Genomic DNA, 20,461 nt, shown 5'->3' with positions numbered 1-20,461 from the left:
TCCGTCTAACTCAAAACCATCGCAGACATCAGGATGTCCAACTCCGCCTAAGGGAGGTGAACATTTCTTAGCCCCCAGGACGACCAACCTCAAGGTTAGAGGACAGCTGCTTATGAAGAAAGTTTCTCTTTATTCTCATGCCAATCTGCGGCTCACACTTAAGTTCACTTCCTCTCACCATTGCCTGAACTTGGAGACGCAACAGGAAGCCCCTAGTCAGTGTCCTCCCCACAAGGACCTTTCCGTGCCTGAGAGCAGCCATCTAACCAACGTCTGCTCCCCACGCTCCCAAACCCGCACTTGACAGCGACCCTCAGGGTGACAGCATGCCCGGTGGGGAGCACAGCGCAAGAGGCAAGTGGCTCTCGCCATGAAAAAAATGAATCATAAGCACACATCGACACAAGAATCCTGCAGTTCAGACAATCACCCAAAGAACACATTTTCTGATAATTATAGAGCTAAAAATGGATCCACTTTGAAAATCCCTTCCTTTCTCCCCAGAAAGCTGAGGAGGTGGTTTAACAACAATCAGCTGCTGAGATGCATCACATTCTGGGGTGTTTAGGAGATGAGTTCCAAGAAATTTCTTGGAAGGTACAGTTCCCAGAAGGTGGTGATGCTAAGGAAGTCCATCAACCCTCGCCACCGCCCCCAGCGCGTGCTCACAGCTTGGGAATCTGAACTCAGAAGCCCATTTAAAATGAGACAGGAGAGAGGAGGCCCAGGCCTTCCTGCCCTGTGACTCTGCTCAAGCGTCAAATGACAGTTACCCAAGAAAATGGGAGGAGGTGCTAAGGGGGCTGCCGCCAGCCGAGGATTACCTCAGCCTCCTTCAGCACCACGGGTGTGCTCGGGGATGTTACAGGAAGTTTTAGGTATCAGCTAAGGGTCATACATTAATAACGATAACATTTAGTACGTGCCAAGCATTGATGAGCTAGATGCACATGTATTATCTCATTTAATTCTCACAGCTCCATGAGGAGGGTGCTGTACTTATCACCCCCATTTCAGAGTCACACTGAGGGTTACACAGATAATCAGGGCACAGGCAGGAAGCAGCAGAAGCCTGTATGCGTCACCACCACCCTCCACCACTTTTCCAGTGCGAGGAACCAGAACTGGCTTGAGAACTTATTTGTAAGGTTAAAATACAGACTACAAAGAGGGGAGAGGGCATAAACACAGAGGAAAGGAATGGGATGGAAACTGTAGGCTAGAGACCTTCTGTGTCATAATGAATACAATAAAGAGTTAAATTTGATTTAAAAATACAAATATGATGTAAGGAGTACATGTGGTAAAATATAAGTTTTGTGCTATGTCGTGGACACTGTTGAAATAAAGAAGTGAAAAGACTATTATGGGACCTAGTCAAACTTAAAAGCTTTTGCACAGCAAAGGAAACCATCAACAAAACAAAAAGACAACCTATGGAATGCGAGGAAATATGTGCAAATGATGCAACTAACAGGGAGTTAATCTCCAAAATATACAAACAGTTCATACAACTCAATATCAAAAAAAAAAAAAACCAATCAAAAAATGGGCAGAAGACCTAAATAGACATTTCTCCAAAGAAGACATACAGATGGCCAATAGGCACATGAAAAGATGCTCAACATCACTGGAGAAATGCAAATCAAAAGTACAACGAGGTATTACCTCACACCTGTCAGAATGGCCATCATCAAAAAATCTACAAAAAAACAAATGCTGGAGAGGGTGTAGAGAAAAGGGAACCCTCTTGCACTATTGGTGGGAATGTAAATTGATACAGCCACTATGGAGAACAGTATGGAGGTTCCTTAAAACACTAAAAATAGAACTACCATATGATCCAGCAATCCCAGTCCTGGGCATATACCCGGACAAAACTATAATTCCACAAGATACATGCACCCCAATGTTAGTTGCAGCACTATTTACAGTAGCCAAGACACGAAAGCAACCTAAATGTCCATCAACAGATGAATGGATAAAGAAGATGTGGTATGTATATATACAATGGAATATGACTCAGCCATAAAAAGAGGAATGAAATATTGCCATTTGCAGCAACATGGATGGACCTAGAGAATATTATGCTTAGTTGAGTAAGTCAGACAGAGAAAGACATACTAAATGAAATCACTTCTATGTGGAATCTAAAAAATAAGACAAATGAATCTATATACAAAACAGAAGAAACAGACTCACAGACATAGGAAACAGACGTATGGTTTCCAAAGGGGAGAGGGAGGAGGGGAAGGACAAATGAGCAGCATGGGATTAGCAGATACAAACTCCTTTACACAAAAGAGGTTAAGTAACGGGATTTACCGTGTAGCACAGGACGGTAAGGTAGGACCTCGGCAGAGGCAGCCACAGGCCATTGCCTGCTGTCTGGCTAGAGTCAGTGGTCAAGCAACACAGAAAAATGAGCAAGGCTCAAATGTGATGGATGCAGGTTATTGCTCTGCCAGAGAATTCAGGATGGTACATTCAAAATGGGGAAAAAAGGGCAATTTGCAGTGCGAAAGACACTTGGGTGTCAGTCTTAAAGAACAAACTAGAGTCTATGGAAGTGACAGCTGGAGCAGGTTATTGGTGTCCGAGACATTATCTGGGAAAATAATTTACAAATTCATGAAGTACCCTGAATACCAAATGTCATACGCTATTTTCTTAATCATTTTTTATTTCTCGGATCACTGGTACTTTCATTATCTGAGCTTACTTCCCCACTGTGACACAGATGTGGAACTATGACATACTGAGTCTCTTGGAAAACATTAAAGGACAAGTAATTAGCTAGAAAAGTAATTGACTTCTTGATTAAGCTCTCTCTCCCATGGAAAGGTATCATTAATTGAAATATAGAAAAGATTTCAAAAGCTTGCAAAATTGTTTCCCTTCCATCAATTTTTGGCATGGCGTTTGGTTTCTCTCCTATTCACATAAGGCTCAAAAACTTCTTTTGGGTTTCCAGGTGGCTTTCCTGTGGCCTGTAGCGCATCTGCTCTGAACAGAGATCGGGGATGTCCTTTGGCTCAAGACAATGGACACTGTTAGTTTCACACGCAAGTTGCTGTTCTCCATACTCTGCTGCAAAAAAGTACTCGCTTTCCTTACTGGAGAGTGGCAGACTGGTCTCTCTGCCACAGGGGTACCCCCAGCTACATCACAGAGTCCTGCTAAATACTAAACTTGAGCTGCACATGCCCACGTGAATATGCGTGCACACGTGTGCTTCCTGAATGCATTGAGGGCAGCTGGGACCGACTGCCCGTCCATTCAGAGCAGCTCTCTGAACGCTTGGCTCCCCGTTTAATAACATCTCCCTTCCCACCCCTCCGACACTCCTGATGATGCTATCAATCAAACTGCAAAGCTGAGTGGCAGGTTGAAACCTCAAAGGAAACCCAACAACCAGTTAAAAACTTGGCTGAGCCAAGGTGGGAGCGTTTCTGAGCCCCGCATCAGACAGGAACAAAGCCTGTGAGGCAACATCAGCTGTAAATACCATCCATCATCACGCAAAGATAAAGAACCTCTAAATCCAACCAGGGGGCACTTGCAAATATCCAGTGCTGTCCTTACACTGATTGATGGCCATCCCTTTTAATTAGCTCCTCCTGTCTCTGGAGGTTTCCAAAGAAGTGATCACGTGCTCCCACCTCCTCCTCCCCCGCCACCCTTTGCCTCTGTGGGGAGACAGGACTGAAGCAGGCACTGAGCCTCACCAGCCCCTCTCACTGTAGGACCACTGTGACCACGTGACCATCCCAATTCCGTCACCGGGTGCTTGCACTGACCTTTCGTAGAAGGAAGCAGATGCGCTCGATGTTCCTCAGCCGTTCCCTCTATCAGGATGCATGAGGAAGAAAAGAGAGGGGAGGTTAGATTTTCTGCTGAAGGAACATGAGAAGCCCCACATTCAGCCCCTAGTAGAGGAGGCAGAACCCACCACAGATCCCTTCCCAGTCATGGCCTTCATGCTCCCACTCAAGTGGCTTTCCCTAACAAGAGTTTCTACTCATACAACTCAACAGCAAAAAACCAAATGATCCAATTAAAAATGGGCAGAGGAAAATAGACATTCTTCCAAAGAAGACGTACAGATGGCCCCCAGGTACATGAAAAGGTGCTCAGTATCGCTAATCACCAGGGAAATGCAAATTAAAACCACAATGAGATATCACCTCACACCTGTTAGAATGACTAGTCAAAAAGAAAAGAGGTAACAAGGGCTGATAAGGCTGTGGGAAAAAAGGGAACCCTGGTGCACTGTTGGTGGGAATGTGAATTGATACAGCCACTGTGGAAAACAGTATGGAGGTTCCTCAAAAAGTTAAAAATAGAAGTACCACATGATCCATCACGCCACTTCCGGTTATATCCAAAGGAAACAAAATCACTATGTTGAAGAGATATCTACACCCCCATGTGCATAACAGCAGTTTTTACAATAGCCAAGGCATGGAAACAACCTAAGTGTCCATTGACAAATGAATGGATAAAGCAGTCGTGGTATACACATATATAATGGAATATTATTCAGCCATAAGAAGTAAATCTTGCCTTTTGCAACAACATGGATGGACCTCAAGGGCACTGTGTTGAGTGAAATAAGTCAGAGAAAGACAAATACTGTATGATCTCACTTACATGTGGAATCTAAAAACAAAACAAAACAAGAACAACAAAACCAACTCATATTTGTGGTTCTCAGAGCTGGAGAGGGAATTGGATAAAGGCAATCAAAAGGTACAGTCTTCCAGGCATAAGATGTAATTCCTGGGGATGTAATGTACAACGTGATGACTATAGCTAACACTGCTGTGTGGCATATTTGAAAGCTGCTAAGTGAATAAATCCCAAAATTTTCATCACTTTTTTTCTTTTTTCTTTTGTATCTGTATGAAATGATGGATGTTAACCAATTAAGCAATTAAGCAATATATGTAAGTCAAGTCATTATGCTATACACCTTGAACTAAACACACTGCTGTATGTCAGTTATATTTCAATAAAATTGAAAGAAAAAAAGAGCTTTGAGCTTTTCTCCATCTACCTTGTCAGAGTTATTTGCTCTTAACTGAACTTTCTCAGCAAACAGCATGGGCTCAGCTGCCCTCTCAGCCCAGCACAGGTTTCTGTACTTTTTCCTGTAGCCTCTGTGTCCCTATAAGACAGTCAAACTGCAGAACGGGCACCACGTGCTCATGAATCCAAAGCCTGCGGTCGGGTCCCCGGGAGGGCTTCCCATTCAAGCAGTGAAGAGCATGTGTGCCTGATTAGTGTGTGAGGTCGGGAAGTTCTCTGCCCATTGGTTTTATTTTTCTAAAGTGGCTGTATTTAGAGGAAGCAATCTTCCCACTCAATTAGACACCAGCAGTGTCCCCGGGCTAAGACTTTTCAAGATGCCCAAGTCTATCTCCAGAGTCTGGCTCGCTGCCAAAGGAAGATGCTCCGGGGCTGGACGGGTGATGATGCTCGTCTAACACACTAAGTGCTGCCTCCCCTTTCCCGCAGTGACTTCTGCGATTTCTGAAGCCACTCTGAACACAGCTGTGGCATCTCCCAGTGCTTCATTACTGAGGCAATTTGGTTGTGGTGGATGTGATGATAATGAGATTCCTCGTGGATCAGGAGAAGACAGGTGGCTGGGATACTTCAATTTCCCTAATTAAATCATAAATATAGTGACTCCTGTGCACCCTTTAAGCCCAGAGGAAAGAGCCCACATCAGGACAAATTAGCATCCACATGGCTAGGAAGACAGACCACATCCTCCTCAACACATGTGTGTGTGCATGCGTGCACACACAAGCACAAACACAGCTGGGCATTGAGGCTGTCTAAATGGAGAATAGTGGGAAAAGGTGTGAGATAACAGGCACGTAAGAGGGAGGTTCAGGACACAAGCTAGCTCCTTCCCCAGCAAGTCAGATCCTCTAAAGGACATTTCTCATTACTTTACAGTGATATTAAATGTCCAGCTGACAAAAGGAAGGGGAAAGGGTTAACATGAGAAACTAGGAGTAAAAACAAACATTCCTCCTCTTCCTACCACATGGAAGAGGGGTCCACCCAGAGGGTCCAACAATATTTGGAGCTTAAATCCAAAGAACCAGTGGGCCTCATGCACATTCATTTAGAAATGCATCACACCAATCAGCAATTGTTTGGAACACAAGTCCATCCAGGGCTGGAGTTACCGAGCAGTGAAGCAGCTTTGTCAAGCCACCTGAGCCTGAGATGAGGCTTCAGAGGATCTACAGGGGCCCAAAGAGCCTAAAGATGAGTTAAATGAGGCTTTCAAAGCGTTTAAGATCCTGCCAGGGAGTAACATCATAAAAACTGGGGGAAATGTGTCTAACACACTTCCATTTAGGGTTTTTATGGATTTTTTTTTTTAAATCTCAGACAAGAGTCCTTTACTTAAGGGGCTTGAGTCTATCCATGAGATGTCTGGCCCAGACTCCTTAATTAATTCATTAACTAATTAAAAGTGTGGCTTTATTTTTTTTATTTTTATTGGAGTATAGTTGATTTACAAAGTTGTGTTAGTTTCGGGTGTACAGTAAAGTGAATCAGTTATACATATACAGATATCCACTCTTTGTAAGATTCTTTTCCCATACAGGCCATTACAGAGTACTGAGTAGAGTTCCCTGTACTATACAGTAGGTCCTTATTAGTTAGCTATTTTATATATGGTGGTGTGTATATGCCAATCCCAATCTCCCAATTCATCCCCCACTTTCCCCTGGTAACCATAAGTCTGTTTCCTTCATCTGTGAAGAAGTGTGGCTTTAATAACAGGAATAAAGAGTTGGGATCCAGCTTCTCTGCTATGCAACCTCACCCTTCAGTCATTCATTCTTTCATCAACAAATAGTTATTTGAGCGCCTACTGTGTGCAGTTTCTGTCCTTGCACTGACCTTGCACAGAAGCTTCCAGTGGGACACACACTGGTCCTAATTTTCTTTGTTCTGCCTGAACTAAGGACCCTGCCAAGGTGAGATGGAAACGGGCTCCACAAACCTGTCTCATGGTTTTGCCAACCTCCTGCACCCCAGTGTTGAATTCGCATGATGGAATTGAGGGGCAGGGCACTATTTCTTCACTAGTATTTACCCTGAGATCACACAAGAAACTCTGGATGTTCTAAGTGAGCCGCTTTCTAATTTGAGCCCAAGCCACCGGGAGGAAGGAAAGCAGGCTCTTGACTCCCTGGCATTCCAAACAGAAGCACCCACTTGGACTAGGGCAGCTCTGTGCACCTGGTCGATGTTGACGAGCCAAGTGTGTGATGCTGGGGCCAAACACAAAAGCATCCACAAAGAAAGGAGACCCAAGGTGCAATGCTTTCAGACCTGCAGGAGCCGAGTTATCACTGGTGGTGGTGAGGCTGGCAGCTGGAAACAAAATGGATTTTAATAATGACAAGTTTCATACGATAGAGTAAGTTTTCAGGTGGATCTTAGGGATTCTTCCAACTTGTCACAAAATTCCGCTTCACACGGTTGACTTGGAAAGGGTTAGGCTCTCTTTCAAAGAATCAAAGAATTTGATGCCAAAGGGATTATAAAATCAGGCTCTTAAAGGCACAATGTAGAGTAGGTGGTAAGAACACAGGTAGACTTGGGTTCCAATCCTGACTTCACCGCTCTTGAGCTTTGAGTCCTTTGATAAGAGTCTATATATAAACTGGGTAAATAATGCCTGTCTAGCAGAGCTGTGAGGATTAGAGGTTACATATATATAGTTCCTAGCATGTAGTAAAAACTCAAAAAAACAACTCCAATAATAACCCTGTACTTTACAGAGGGTGACACCAACGTTTGCTCCCCTAGTCTTTTGGTGCCTCCCTAAGAGCACAGCCCTCTTCAGGGGGCCTGCAGTTAAGGAGAACAGACCTCTTTGTCCCTGTCACTAAAGAATGATGTCATAAGCCTTCCAGGTTAATATTCATACTAATACATATTTTTCATATATATATATATTCACACTAGAAAATCCTGGCGTTCTCTCTAAAACTTTTGACTGAAACTATCAAACTATCAACAGAACTATTCAAACAAAAGTGTGCCTTAGCGCTGGAAACCAGGGCCTGGAAGGAAGTTCAACTCCATGCAGGCCCAGCAAGCTTAGACTGAGAGACGGACTCGAGCATGAACCGTGAGCTCCATCCTTTGGGCCCAGTGGTCCTGGTCTGGAAAGTGTCTGGAAGAGGCTCTGTCCACAGGCGGGCTGGTGCCTGGCTCTGGGATGTGGGCTGCACTGAGCAGAGGGGCGGACAGCCAACACCCACCCCCACTCAACAGACATGAGGTCCTCCTCCTCTCCCTGCGTCGAGGCCTCTTTCCGCATCCATTCCAGGGCACGTGGGAGGGCAGCAGGCACGGCCTGACAAGCCAGATGGCGCAGCAGGACTCTGGGAAGAGCAGGTGCTGGGGCAGGAGGTCTCTCACATGCTGAACCCGGATCGGACAACCAGACGGCATCAGGTTCCGCAGGGGGAGGCGAGCTGACCTCAGGCCTGCAGAGCCTCCCAAGATGAATGCTTCCTGGGTGACGGATATGGGGTAAGGAGCTGCATACATCAACCTCCCTGCAAGCCTCCCTCGGAGAAACCTGGCAAAGTGCGGAGCGGGGACAACCATGGTGATGCTCCTACACCTGCCAACATGGTGGCCAGCCTGAGCTTCTCTCCTTGTTCAAGGAGGCGTAGCCGAAACCCACTAACATGGGGCCTTGAGGACTCCGCAGCCACAGCACACAGACCTCTCCCACCCGGGTAGTGGGACTGCTACACTTGACTTTGTATGATAAATGGAGACCTCACCACCTGAGGAAGGACCGCCCTGAGCCAGGCATGGAGGTGCAGCCCAGGCCGAGCCTGCGCTTCACTCATCCTGCTCATCAAGACCTCACCCTCCTTCACAGGCCCTGGGTGGCCTGGGGTGACACCACCCTTCCGGCCACCAGCACCGACCACTTACCGCATGAACAGGGTTGCACTGGTCGATGGGGTTCTTAAAATCTGTCCTTAACTCATCAAAGGCAATTATCTGAAACAGAAAACACAGAATCAAGATGTTAGTGTCAAGGCACCACATCAAAAGCTTCCTCTGATTTGGTCCAAAATAACTCAGGAGGCGGGCGAAGTGTATCAATGACACAACACTGGCCAGGAGTCAATCACTGTCAAAGCTGGTAATGGGCACCTGGGATTGATTGTACTCTCCTGTCTATGTCTGTGTATGCTTAAAAATCCCCAAAAGAGGGAACGGGAGGGATGTTGTTTAAGGGTAGATACTTAAAACTAGCAGATAAATAAGTCCTGGAGACCTAACACAGTACAGTGATTATAGACAACAAAATCGTATTATAAACATTAAACTTGCTAAGAGACTAGATCTTCATTGTTCCCAGTACTTGAAGAAATGATAACTATGTGATGGGATAGAGGTGTTAGCTAACGCTACAGTGGCAACCATGTTGCAACATAAATGTAGCAAATCTCTATGCTGTACACCTTAAATGTACTCAGTGCTGTATGTCAAATATATCTCAATTTTTTAAATCCCCCAAATAAAGTTTTTTAAGTTTCCTGTGCTTCACAAAAATGTAGAGAAAACTCTGTTTCGATGAGAGTAGTTTGGGGTTTGGATAAAGGCACACAAAAATCTAAAACTTCAAACCAGCACTTTCCATTTTCTCCTTCAGGAAAAAGCTGTTTACTTTTTATTTTTGTTTATTCTGGCAGAGATGCTGATTAGAAGTTAAATGAATAGAAGTCACGCAAACGGGAGAAGAGAAAAATCAAGAAAGCAGAGTTCATAGGAATAGAAACAACCCAGTCTCTAGCCGTCCACAGCCTGGACGATCAGCTCCTGGACAGTCAAGGCGTCACACCTTGGTCCACTGGACTTGGGTTCTCAAGGTCATTCCGGACAGAGACTCAGGGGTCCCCAGAGAGCACCGGTTTCCCCCTTTGTCTGGAGGGGAGAATGTTGGAAGTGACCTTCTCTGGTCACAGAACGAGGCGTGACCCAGGCACGGAAAGAACTAACTAGAGGTGAAGCTTCCTAACCCTGGCCACCTTGTCCCCCAGCTGTCCCCAGGGAGACTCAGGGACAGAACAAGGTGGTATTCAGACAGGAGAGTTTCCTCTCTTAGGGTGTGGACGCCTTAGGTCCTCTCCTGGGCTGCACACAAATGGACAAACCAACTCCCCCAGGAAGGCACATCTCAGGGGTCCCTGAACACTTGGCAGAATTGCTGAAGCAATGAAGCTGCCACCCCACCCTCAACAGTCCCTGTTCCTGCAGCATGGAGGTGAAAGTAAGTACCAAGTGAGGGAAAACAACACGCTTCCCTCGAAAAAGCAAGTATGCTTTTAGAGCAATCACATGTCATCCTGATTTCAATACTCCTGCAAAATTAGGGGGAAATTCTAGTACAAGTTGTATTAAATAGACACATTTCTATATCACCCCTCGCCAGACAGTTCATTATCCAGCCTATACCTGAACCCTGTAGTAACAAGAAACTCACCACTTACTGAAGATGCTCCTTCCGTCCCTGGCTACCTCTAATTAATCATAATTTTCCTTTACTGAACTTACATATAACTCCCTAAGGTTTCCACCCACACGCTAAGCCAGGGTCAGCAAACTACAGCCTGCAGGCCAAATCTAGCCTGCCACCCATTTCTGTACAACCTGTGAGCTAACAATGGTTTTTATACCTTTAAAATAGTAGGAAAAAATCAAAAGAATACTATTTTGTGGCATGTAAAAACTATATCATATTCAAATTTCAGTTTCCATCAGTAAAGTTTCATTGGAACATAGACACAATGATTCTTTTATATATGGTCTATATTCTTACACTATGATGGCAGAGCTGAGTAGCTGCACAGGCACCATATGGCCAGCAAAGCCCAAAATAGTTAGTATCTCACCCGTTACAAAAAAAAAAAAATTTGCCAACCCCTATTCTATTCTTTTATTTCTCCTCTAGAGTGGCAGTGTCCAATATGGTAGTCACATTTGGCTATTTTAATTTTAATTAGTTAAAATTAAATGTAAAATTGTTACTACACTTTAATTGCTCAAAATCACATCTGTCTAGTAGCTGTTAAACAGCACAGATATAAAACATTCCCATCATCGCAGAAAGTTCTATGGTACAGCACTGCTTTAGAGGCACAGAGAATCGTTGAATCACTCTTCCACAAGAAACGCCTTTAAGCATTGCCAGTTATGGTGAATGCAGCAAATCTTTCTTCTTCAGGAGAAATCTCTCCAACCTTTACTTAGATTAACTGGCACTAAGTTACCTCATCATTCTGACTGCCCTTCACTGACATTACAGGTTGTAAATGTCTTTACTAAAACATGACTGTCAGAACTGAACACCATACTCAAGGTGAGGTCAGCTGGCTCAGAGAGTAAAAGTATCACTCCCCTCCTCTGTCCTGTAAACTATGCCTCTGTTAATGTAACCTGATAGCGTTAGCCTATTGGTAGCCACATCACATTCCTGGTTTCATACCGAGCTTGCATTGCCTAAAAGCCCAGGTCTTTTTCATGTGCTTCAGTTGAACTAAGCCCACCTCATTCCAACATGCCCATTATTGGATTTGGGCACCTAAGAGCAGAAACGGACATTTATCCCTTTAAATTCCTCCCTGTGGGTCTAATCTGTTGAGATATGATCTATCTCCCAACTACAAACCCTAATGAACATAACGTGCTCAACATCCACATTCACCGAGATCTAAATACAAACAGAGCAGGACCGAGGGCAGAACCCAAAGCTCGCCACTCCAAGCTCCCAGGGGGCTGACGTAAGCAATCTTTCGGCTCATTATTTACCTAATTATAAAGACAATTCATCATATTTTGATCCAGTCAATTGAAAGTAAATCTCTGGATAGCATTAGAACCCCATAACTGTTGGTGCAGCATATATAAGCTCCCCAAAGAGGCCGGGAGCTCATGGACGGAAGGAGTCAAGCCCTACGTCGTGGCCATGACTGAAGACACATTTGTGTAATTCCCGCCTCCAGCCCTGACCTGGGCCCATGTCCCTGTCTATAAGTGCCAGGACGTGGGTCTGGGCTGAAGGGAGCAAAGGCTGCCGGTGCTTAAAGCAGCAGGAGAGGAGCCACGGGGATTCCGAGTTGCTAAGTGCATCTGAGAGCGGGCAACCACTGCCCAACTCAGGTCCCGACTTGGAGGAAGAAAGGTGAAGAAAGGAAGGCCAGGGTGCGGCTTATGCCTCTGAGCTCCATGAGATAACGGGTACTTTGTGGCTGTTTGCTGATGATGGTGATGGCGATGTGCACCGTGAGGATAAAGGATTTCAGCATCCCTACTCCCGGTAACTACTCACTAAATGATCCTTCCATTCACTTGACAAGCATTCAGTGAGCATCTTTTACACACAGGCACTGACTGGGCTAGCCCCTGCAGGTACAAAAATCAACAAGATACAGTTCCTGTCCTCACCAAGTTCCTGGGCTAGAAAGGAAGACAAGCATGTAAACAAATCATTCTGCTACAGTGTGATAAGTGCTATATAAACAAGACGACTATAATAATATCTAACATTTAGTGCATGCTCACTATGTCCAGAACCTCCACAGTCAAAACACAGAACGGCTCGATCACCCCCCAAAATTCTCTCCTGTTGCTCCTTTGGAGCCAACCCTTCCCCCATCCCTAACCCTAACCTCACCCCCACCCCCTACCCCAACCCGGCAACCATGAACCTCTTCTCCATCCCTATAGTTTTGTCTTTTCCAGGAGTCATTTAAGTGCCATCACGCAGTATCTTGGCTTTTGAGTCCGGTTTCGTTCACTTAAGGTAATGCGTTTAAGATTCAGCCACGTTGTTGCCTGTATCATCCGTTTGTTCCTTTTTGTTGCTGAGTAGTATTCCATGACAGAGGTGAACCACAGTTTATTCATTCACCTGTTAAAGAACATGTGTTGTTTCCAGTTTTTTACAGTTATGAATAAAGCTGCTAGAAACATCTGCATAACAGTTTTCATCTAAATGTAAGTTTTCAATTTTCTTGAGCAAAGAGGAGATGGATCGCTGGTTCATGTGGTAAGTGTATGTTTATAAAAGAAATGGAGAAACTCTTTTCCAAAGTGGCTGTACCATTCTGTATCCCCACCAGCAACATATGAGAGTTCCAGTCACTCCACTTCCTCACCAAAACTTAGTATTGTCACTTTGGGTTTCTTTTATTTTAGCCATTTCAGTGGGTGTGTAGAGGTATCTCATTATAATTTTAATTTGCATTTCTCAATGACTAATGATATTGAGCATCTTTTCATGGGCTTAATGGCCATCTGTGTGTCTTCTTTGGTGAAGTGTGTGTTTAAATCATTTGCCTATTTTATTTTTTTTAATTTAGCTGTTTTCTTATTGATGATTTTTGAGAATTCTTTATACATTCTGGATACAAGTCCTTTGTCAGTTATGCAAATTGCAAATTTTTAAAATTTTTTAAATTGAAGAATAGTTGATTTATAATATTGTGTTAGTTTCTGGCATATAGCAAAGTGATTCAGCTGTATGTATATAGATATATTATTTTTCATATTCTTTCCCATTATGGTTTGTTACAAGATATTGAGTATAGTACAAGATATTGTGCTATACAGTAGGACCTTGTTGTTTATCTATTTTATATATAGTCGTGTGTATCTGCTAATCCCAAACTCCTAATTTATCCCCCCCACCCCACTTTCCCCTTTGGTAACCACAAGTTTGTTTTCTATGTCTGTGAGTCTATTTCTGTTTTGTAAATAAGTTCATTTGTATCGTATGCAAATATTTTCTTCTATTCTGTATCTTGTCTTTTCATTCTTAACAGGATGTTTCTCAGAGCAAAACTTTTTCATTTTAACATTTATCAGTTTATCCAATTTATCAGTTTTTCTTATATTGATCTTACTTTTAGTGTTGGATCTAAGAACTCTTTTGGATCTAAGAACTCGTAAGGCCACAGAGATTTTCTCCTAGGTTTTTCTTCTAAAACCTAGGGGTTTCTTTATGGTTTAAGCTAAAAATTCAGTTTCTTTAATAGATTTAGGACTATCTGTTTATTTATTTCTTATTACATGAGCTTGGAGCATTTGTGACCTTAAGGAACTGGCTAATTTCACCAAAGTTGTCAAATTTATAGGTCAAATTTATATTCAGAGCCACCCTCACTGCTTGTTTCATTATCCCTCATAGGGTATCTCCCCTCTTGGTTTTCTTGCTAAACTTTTGAGATGGAGGCTTGAGTGAGCACAGAAAAGGCTAGAAAAGGCAGCAGCCGAACAGTGGAAACAAAGCAAGAGAAATAGTTCTTCCACATGCTGCATAACAGAGGTTCCAGCTAATCAGGTTGCCTATGACCTTGCCTGGGGCTGGGCTGTGCAGGAGATGATGCTCAAGAGGGAGAGAAGGTCAGATGCCAGGACCTAGGTGTGTACAGAGCTGGAGGCTCCAAGAGAGGCAGAGCCAGGGGCCGGGGAGTCCACAGAGAAGTCCTGAAAGGAAGGGAGCCCCAAGCAGAGAAACACACTCAATGAGAAGCTGTTTCTGTGAACCTTGAGCCCTGACCCTGCCACCACTAGTCTTGGGCTAACTCATCCCCAAAAGTCCTGACCCAAACCCTCCAGCTGCTCCCCAGCACTCCCAGCCCCAGGATCATGAATCAACAATTCACTGTCCTTTGGAAGAATTAATATTGTTAAAATGGCCTTACTACCCAAAGCAATCTACAGATTTTATGTGATCCCTATCAAAGTACCCATGACATTTTTCACAGAACTAGAACAAATAATCCTAAAATTTATATGGAAGCACAAAAGACCCAGAATTGCCAAAGCAATCCTGAGGAAAAAGAATGAAGCAGGAGGCATAACCCTCCCAACTTCAGACAATACTACAAAGCTACAGTCATCAAAACAGCATGGTATTGGCACAAAAACAGACATATGTATCAATGGAACAGAACAGAGAGCCCAGAAATAAATCCTCACACCTACAGTCAATTAATCTTCGACAAAGGAGGCAAGGATATACAACGGAGAAAAGACAGTCTCTTCAGCAAGTCGTGCTGGGGAAGCTGGACAGCTGCATGTAAATCAATGAAGTTAGAACACTGTCTCACACCACACACAAAAGTAAACTCAAAATGGCTTAAAGACTTAAATATAAGACATGACACCATAAAATTCCTAGAAGAGAACACAGGCAAAACATTCCCTGATGTAAACCATAGCAATGTTTTCTTAGGTCAGTCTCCTAAGGCAAAAGAAATAAAAGCAAAAAAAACAAGCAAACAAAGAAGAGAGATAGAGAAAGAGACTTAATCAAATCAAACTTATAAGCTTTTTCACAGCAAAGGAAACCATAAACCAAACGAAAAGACAACCTACAGAATGGGAGAAATATTTGCAAGTGATACGACTGACAAGGGATTAATCTCCAAATTATACAAAGAACTGATATAGCTCAATATCAAAAACAAAAATCAAAAACTGGGCAGGAGACCTAAATAGACATTCCTCCAAAGAAGACATACAGATGGAAAATAAGCACATGAAAAGATGCTCAACATCACTAATACTAGAGAAATGCAAATCAAAACTAAAATGAGGTATTACCTCACACCAGTCAGAATGGCCATCATTAGAAAGTCTACAAATAATAAATGCTGGAGAGGGTGTGGAGAAAAGATGACCCTCCTACACTGCTGGTGGGAATGTAAACTGGTGCAGCCACTATGGAAAACAGTATGGAGTTTCCTTAAAAAAATAAAAATAGGGGCTTCCCTGGTGGTGCAGTGGTTGAGAGTCCGCCTGCCGATGCAGGGGACACGGGTTCGTGCCCTGGTCCAGGAAGATCCCACATGCCGCGGAGTGGCTGGGCCCGTGAGCCATGGCCGCTGAGCCTGCGCGTCCAGAGCCTGTGCTCCACAACGGGAGAGGCCACAACAGTGAGAGGCCCATGTACCGCAAAAAAATAAAAATAAAAAAATAAAAATAGAGCTACCATACAATCCAGCAATCCCACTCATATGCATATATCTGGAAAAGTTGAAAACTCAAATTTGAAAAGATGCATGGGCCCCAGTGTTCATGGCACCACTATTTACAGTAGCCAAGACATAGAAGCAACCTAAATGTCCATTGACAGATGAATAGATAAAGAAGATGTGGTATACCATGGAATATTACTCAGCCTTAAAAAAGAATGAAATAATGTCATTTGCAGCAACATAGATGGAACTAGAGATTATCATACTAAGTGAAGTAAGTCAGACAGAGAAAGACAAATATCATATGACATCATTTATATGTGGAATCTAAAAGAATGATACAAATGGGCTTTTATACAAAACTGAAATAGACTCACAGACATAGAAACAAATTTATGGTTACTAAAGGGGAAAGGGGGGAGGATAAACTAGGAGCTTGGGATTAACAGATACGCACTACTATATATAAAATAGATAAACAACAAGGACCTACTGTTTAGCACAGGGAACTATATTCAATATCTTGTAATAATCTATAATGGAAGAGAATCTAAAAAATATATATATAAAACTGAATCACCTTGCTGTATACCAGAAACTAACACAACATTGTAAACCAACTATACTTCAATAAAAATTCACTGGTTAAATGAAGGCCCTGTGAGGGGCCTCACCAGGGATTAGAGCCCCTCCTGTGCAATGTCAGCCAGGTGTGGGTCAGCCCTAACTCTAGACAGCCTCCATCCCATCGGGCCTCATTCCGAGGTGGGGAGCAGCCTGGACCCACTTCAAGAGGCAGGGAATTACAGAAATCCTCTACAAAGCATCTCAAGAAGGCTTCTTTCTTTAGGCCTATGACAGCGTTTATAATTAGGAGATTAAAAGTCACCTTGCTTGTCTGAAACAGTTATTCTGCTAAAAATAACTATGCTCTACTATGAAAAAACCTTCCTGGAAGAGTAAAAATGAGAGAAAATTCAACCTCCATTAGCTAATAAGTCCCCAGGGCTGCCCCATCACAGAGTTTAGCGTTCGGAGAAGCCTCTTTTGTCTGGAACATTCTCTCCCCTGTGTTCGTTCCACAGTGTCCTCTGGTTTCTGAAAGATCTACACTGGTTGAAGCCTCACAATCTTGGATTTGTTATCACATTATCTCACTGAAACATTCCATCTGCACAAGGACTCCGTGCACTGGATGTCCCCCTAGTGTACAGTTCGGGAAACCAAGCCCCAGGCAGAGCGTTTGAATGAAGTACTGGCCATGGCACAGTGGGCGAGTAACAGCCCACACCAGGAACCGGGTTTCTGAATCCTGATCAGCTGATGCTCCATGTAGCACAGTGAGTTGTCTCTCTGTGACTTGAAATCGTTAAAAGAAAGTGCTGAGTTATTAAAGATGCCCCAAAGACTCTTTCCTAGGCACCCACCATGTCCCTGGCACTGTTCTTGGCTCTGGAATACAGCGGCGAGCCAGAAGATAAGGTCCCTGTGCTCACAGACAGGGGCAGGGGACAGAATCAATAAATAAACAAGAAAAATATCTTAAAATGATAGGCTGCCTGAAGAAAGTATAATACAACAGGGTGATATGAAGACCTAGAATTGGAGGGTAGTCAAGGAAGGCCTCTTGGAGGAGGGGCCGTTTCAGGTGAGAGGCTGAATGACCAGGAGCCAGACATGGAAATTTCCAGAAGGAAGTTACTAGGGCCTGCAGAGGCCCTAGTGGGAAACAAGGTCGGCAGGGATGAGGTGCCGAAAGGCCACGGCAGCTGAAGCCCAGTGACAGAAAGAGACACTGGGAGGGGATGAGGCCAAGAGCGGGACTGGCCAAGAATCCCATCTGGTGTGGGACTCATCTAACCGGCTCCGCGAAGCAGACCTGTGAGCTGAGACCCTGCTCAGCCCAACTGCTCCGTTGGTGATACAGCCTCTACGTTACTCGCAGAACTGAGTGCGTTTGCTACTTGTGGTCTCACAATCCAACAAAGGGGTTTGACGGAGGGGGACGTTGATGAGACAGGTCAGTGTGTGTAAAGCAGTGTCAGGTATGCACACTGAGGAGGTGCATACCTGACACTTTTTTTTGGGGGGGGGTAAACTGTAATTTTTTAATTGGAAAACAAATATACAACTTGGAATGGATTTGAGGCAAATTGTGCCATAAGCAGATTTTCTTTAAGTGGCTAAAACAAGGTTTAAAAAGCAAGTAACAATAAAAGAAAATGTTTCTGGTACAGGACCAGCAGTACAAAAAAACAGTGTATGAGTACCTGGATAAAACACCCGTTTTGCAATAGTGCAACTTTTAAGTGCATATTGTTGACTGTCCATAGTCCACGCAGAGTTACATCCCATGGGTGGTGGGGTGACGATCTTTGGGTTCTTTCTGCAAGGCCGCTAATTCACCCAAAAGAAAAATCAGTGGTCAGAGGCAGTATGAGAAAAGACCAGGAATCCTGGCTAGTCAGACCCAGGAAGCCAGAGAATGATTTGGGGTTAACCCACCCCAGAGAGCAATGGGACACTGGGAAAAGCTGTCCAAAGTCTTCTAACGAGAGGATACGTGGGGCCTGAGCCCCCCAGAATTTCCGCCTCCCGATCCATCTACCAACAGGGACAGCTCTGTCGCCCAGGTGTGCATTCAGACTCCTAGCAGTAGGGCCACCTGGGCAGAACTTCTTGATTTCTCCATGTTATAAGTTGAATAGTGTCCCCCCCCCCAAAGTCACCTAAAACCTCAGAATGTGGCCTTATTTGGAAATAGGGTCTCTACAGATATAATCAGTTAAAATGAGATCATACTAGACCAGAGGCCCCAAATCCAGCGTCCTTATAAGACACAGAAAAGGACACACAGAAATGGGGAGTGATGCAGCTACAAACCAAGGGGCACCGAGGGTTGTCAGGGGCCACCAGAAGCCGGAAGACACAGGGAAGGATCTTCCCTAGAGCCGTCAGAGGGAGTAGGGCCCTGCCTTGACTTCACACTTCCAGTTTCCAGAATATGAGAGAATAAATTCCAATTAAGTCACCTAGTTTGCGGTAATTAGTTAAGGCAACCCTGGGAAACATATAGAGTCCACTCGCAAAATAGCTGAAACCGTTGCTGCTGTGACCTGAGATGTTATCAGGAAAAAATGGATTTTGGTGCCACCAAAATTATACAAAGAGCTGATATAGCTCAATATCAAAAAAAAAAAAATAGGGGCTTCCCTGGTGGCGCAGTGGTTGGGGGTCCGCCTGCCGATGCAGGGGACGCGGGTTCGTGCCCCAGTCCGGGAGGATCCCATGTGCCGCGGGGCGGCTGGGCCCGTGGGCCATGGCCGCTGGGCCTGCGCGTCCGGAGCCTGTGCTCCGCGGTGGGAGGGGCCACAGCAGTGGGGGGCTCGCGTACCACACACATACAAAAAAATGTTAGTTAGTGAAAGTTAGTGAAAGAAACAGACAGGAGCATTTCCGACCCACAATAAATACTTCCCCGGGGAAGCAGGCTTTTATACTCACTACAAGCCTTCCTCTAAGTTCCCTAAAGCCACACTAAGAATATACTTCTAATTTAGAAAGAAGTCAGTTTTTTACTTCCTCTCCGTGTCTTGTCCCAACAAGAGCAATTCCTTCAAACCACTGCCCAAGCCTTGGGGCTGTTTTTGAGAGTCAGGAGCTCCACCAGATGGGAGAGAGACGGGGCACGGGAACAGCTTTATTGGCTGTAACACATGTGGCTTAGGTTTAGTGTCGCTTTTATGTCTGACGCTGGAGCAGCTGAAGAGTCCTAAAGGTTCTGTCCACTGATTCTAAACTGCTACAGGCAACTGTTTGCTAAGCCACACCTGAACCCCCAAGAAGAAAGCAGCATGGACTCCACACTCATGGGTACCACGCACGCAGGCCCCATGTCCCCTTCCCTCACCGTCACAGGGTGAGCCACCATTGGCTCCATGCCTCCCTGCATCACGACAGGTGCTGCCTCTTTAGAGGGACGAGCCCTGCACCCGGAGGAGGGCTCGGTGGGGTCTTTACCCTGCAGGGACTAGCTGTGTAACCTTGGGCTTGTCTTGTCACTTTTCCAGGCTGTGGTTTCCTTATCCACAAAATGGAAATAATAACTCTCCCTACGTCAACTGGTTGCCACGTGAAATGAGGTGCCAGAGACCACAGTGTCAGAGCAGGAGAAATAAAGACGGTGTCGGATGAGGAATGAACTGCCATTATATAAAAGGCTCCACATGGCAGAATGGTTAGCATGTGCCTGTGAGTCAGAAACTCTCAGTTCAAATCCAGACTCCACCTCATCTATCTGAGTGACTGCGGGCAAACTGTTTAACCTCTCCAACCTCAGCGTCCTCAGATACAAAGAGGAGACAGTAAGGGTTCCTACCTCCTACTGTGGCTGTGAGGATCAAACG

The 20,461-nt window shown here is 44.5% G+C and overlaps 1 protein-coding gene across 3 annotated transcripts in view; it reads right to left on the bottom strand.

The window, feature by feature from the left end:
* The window catches only part of CNIH3 (cornichon family AMPA receptor auxiliary protein 3), a 117,594-nt gene that overhangs the window by 59,436 nt on the left and 37,697 nt on the right, over window positions 1–20,461 (bottom strand). For 2 of the 3 annotated variants that reach the window (XM_081224982.1, XM_081224984.1), the window contains exons 2-3: window positions 8,998–9,066; window positions 3,801–3,848 (exon numbers count right to left, since the gene is read on the bottom strand). In XM_081224982.1, coding sequence (XP_081081108.1) covers window positions 3,801–3,848; window positions 8,998–9,066 — 117 coding nt within the window. The remainder of the gene's footprint in view (window positions 1–3,800; window positions 3,849–8,997; window positions 9,067–20,461) is intronic. The other variant, XM_081224983.1, reaches the window with a different exon arrangement.

The sequence above is a fragment of the Mesoplodon bidens genome (genome assembly GCF_964165515.1).
Source record: "Mesoplodon bidens genome assembly, chromosome: 2".
In the NCBI taxonomy this organism is placed as follows: Eukaryota; Metazoa; Chordata; class Mammalia; order Artiodactyla; family Ziphiidae; genus Mesoplodon; species Mesoplodon bidens.
Note: the sequence above shows the minus strand (reverse complement) of the source record. Positions and strands in the feature narration are given on the sequence as shown.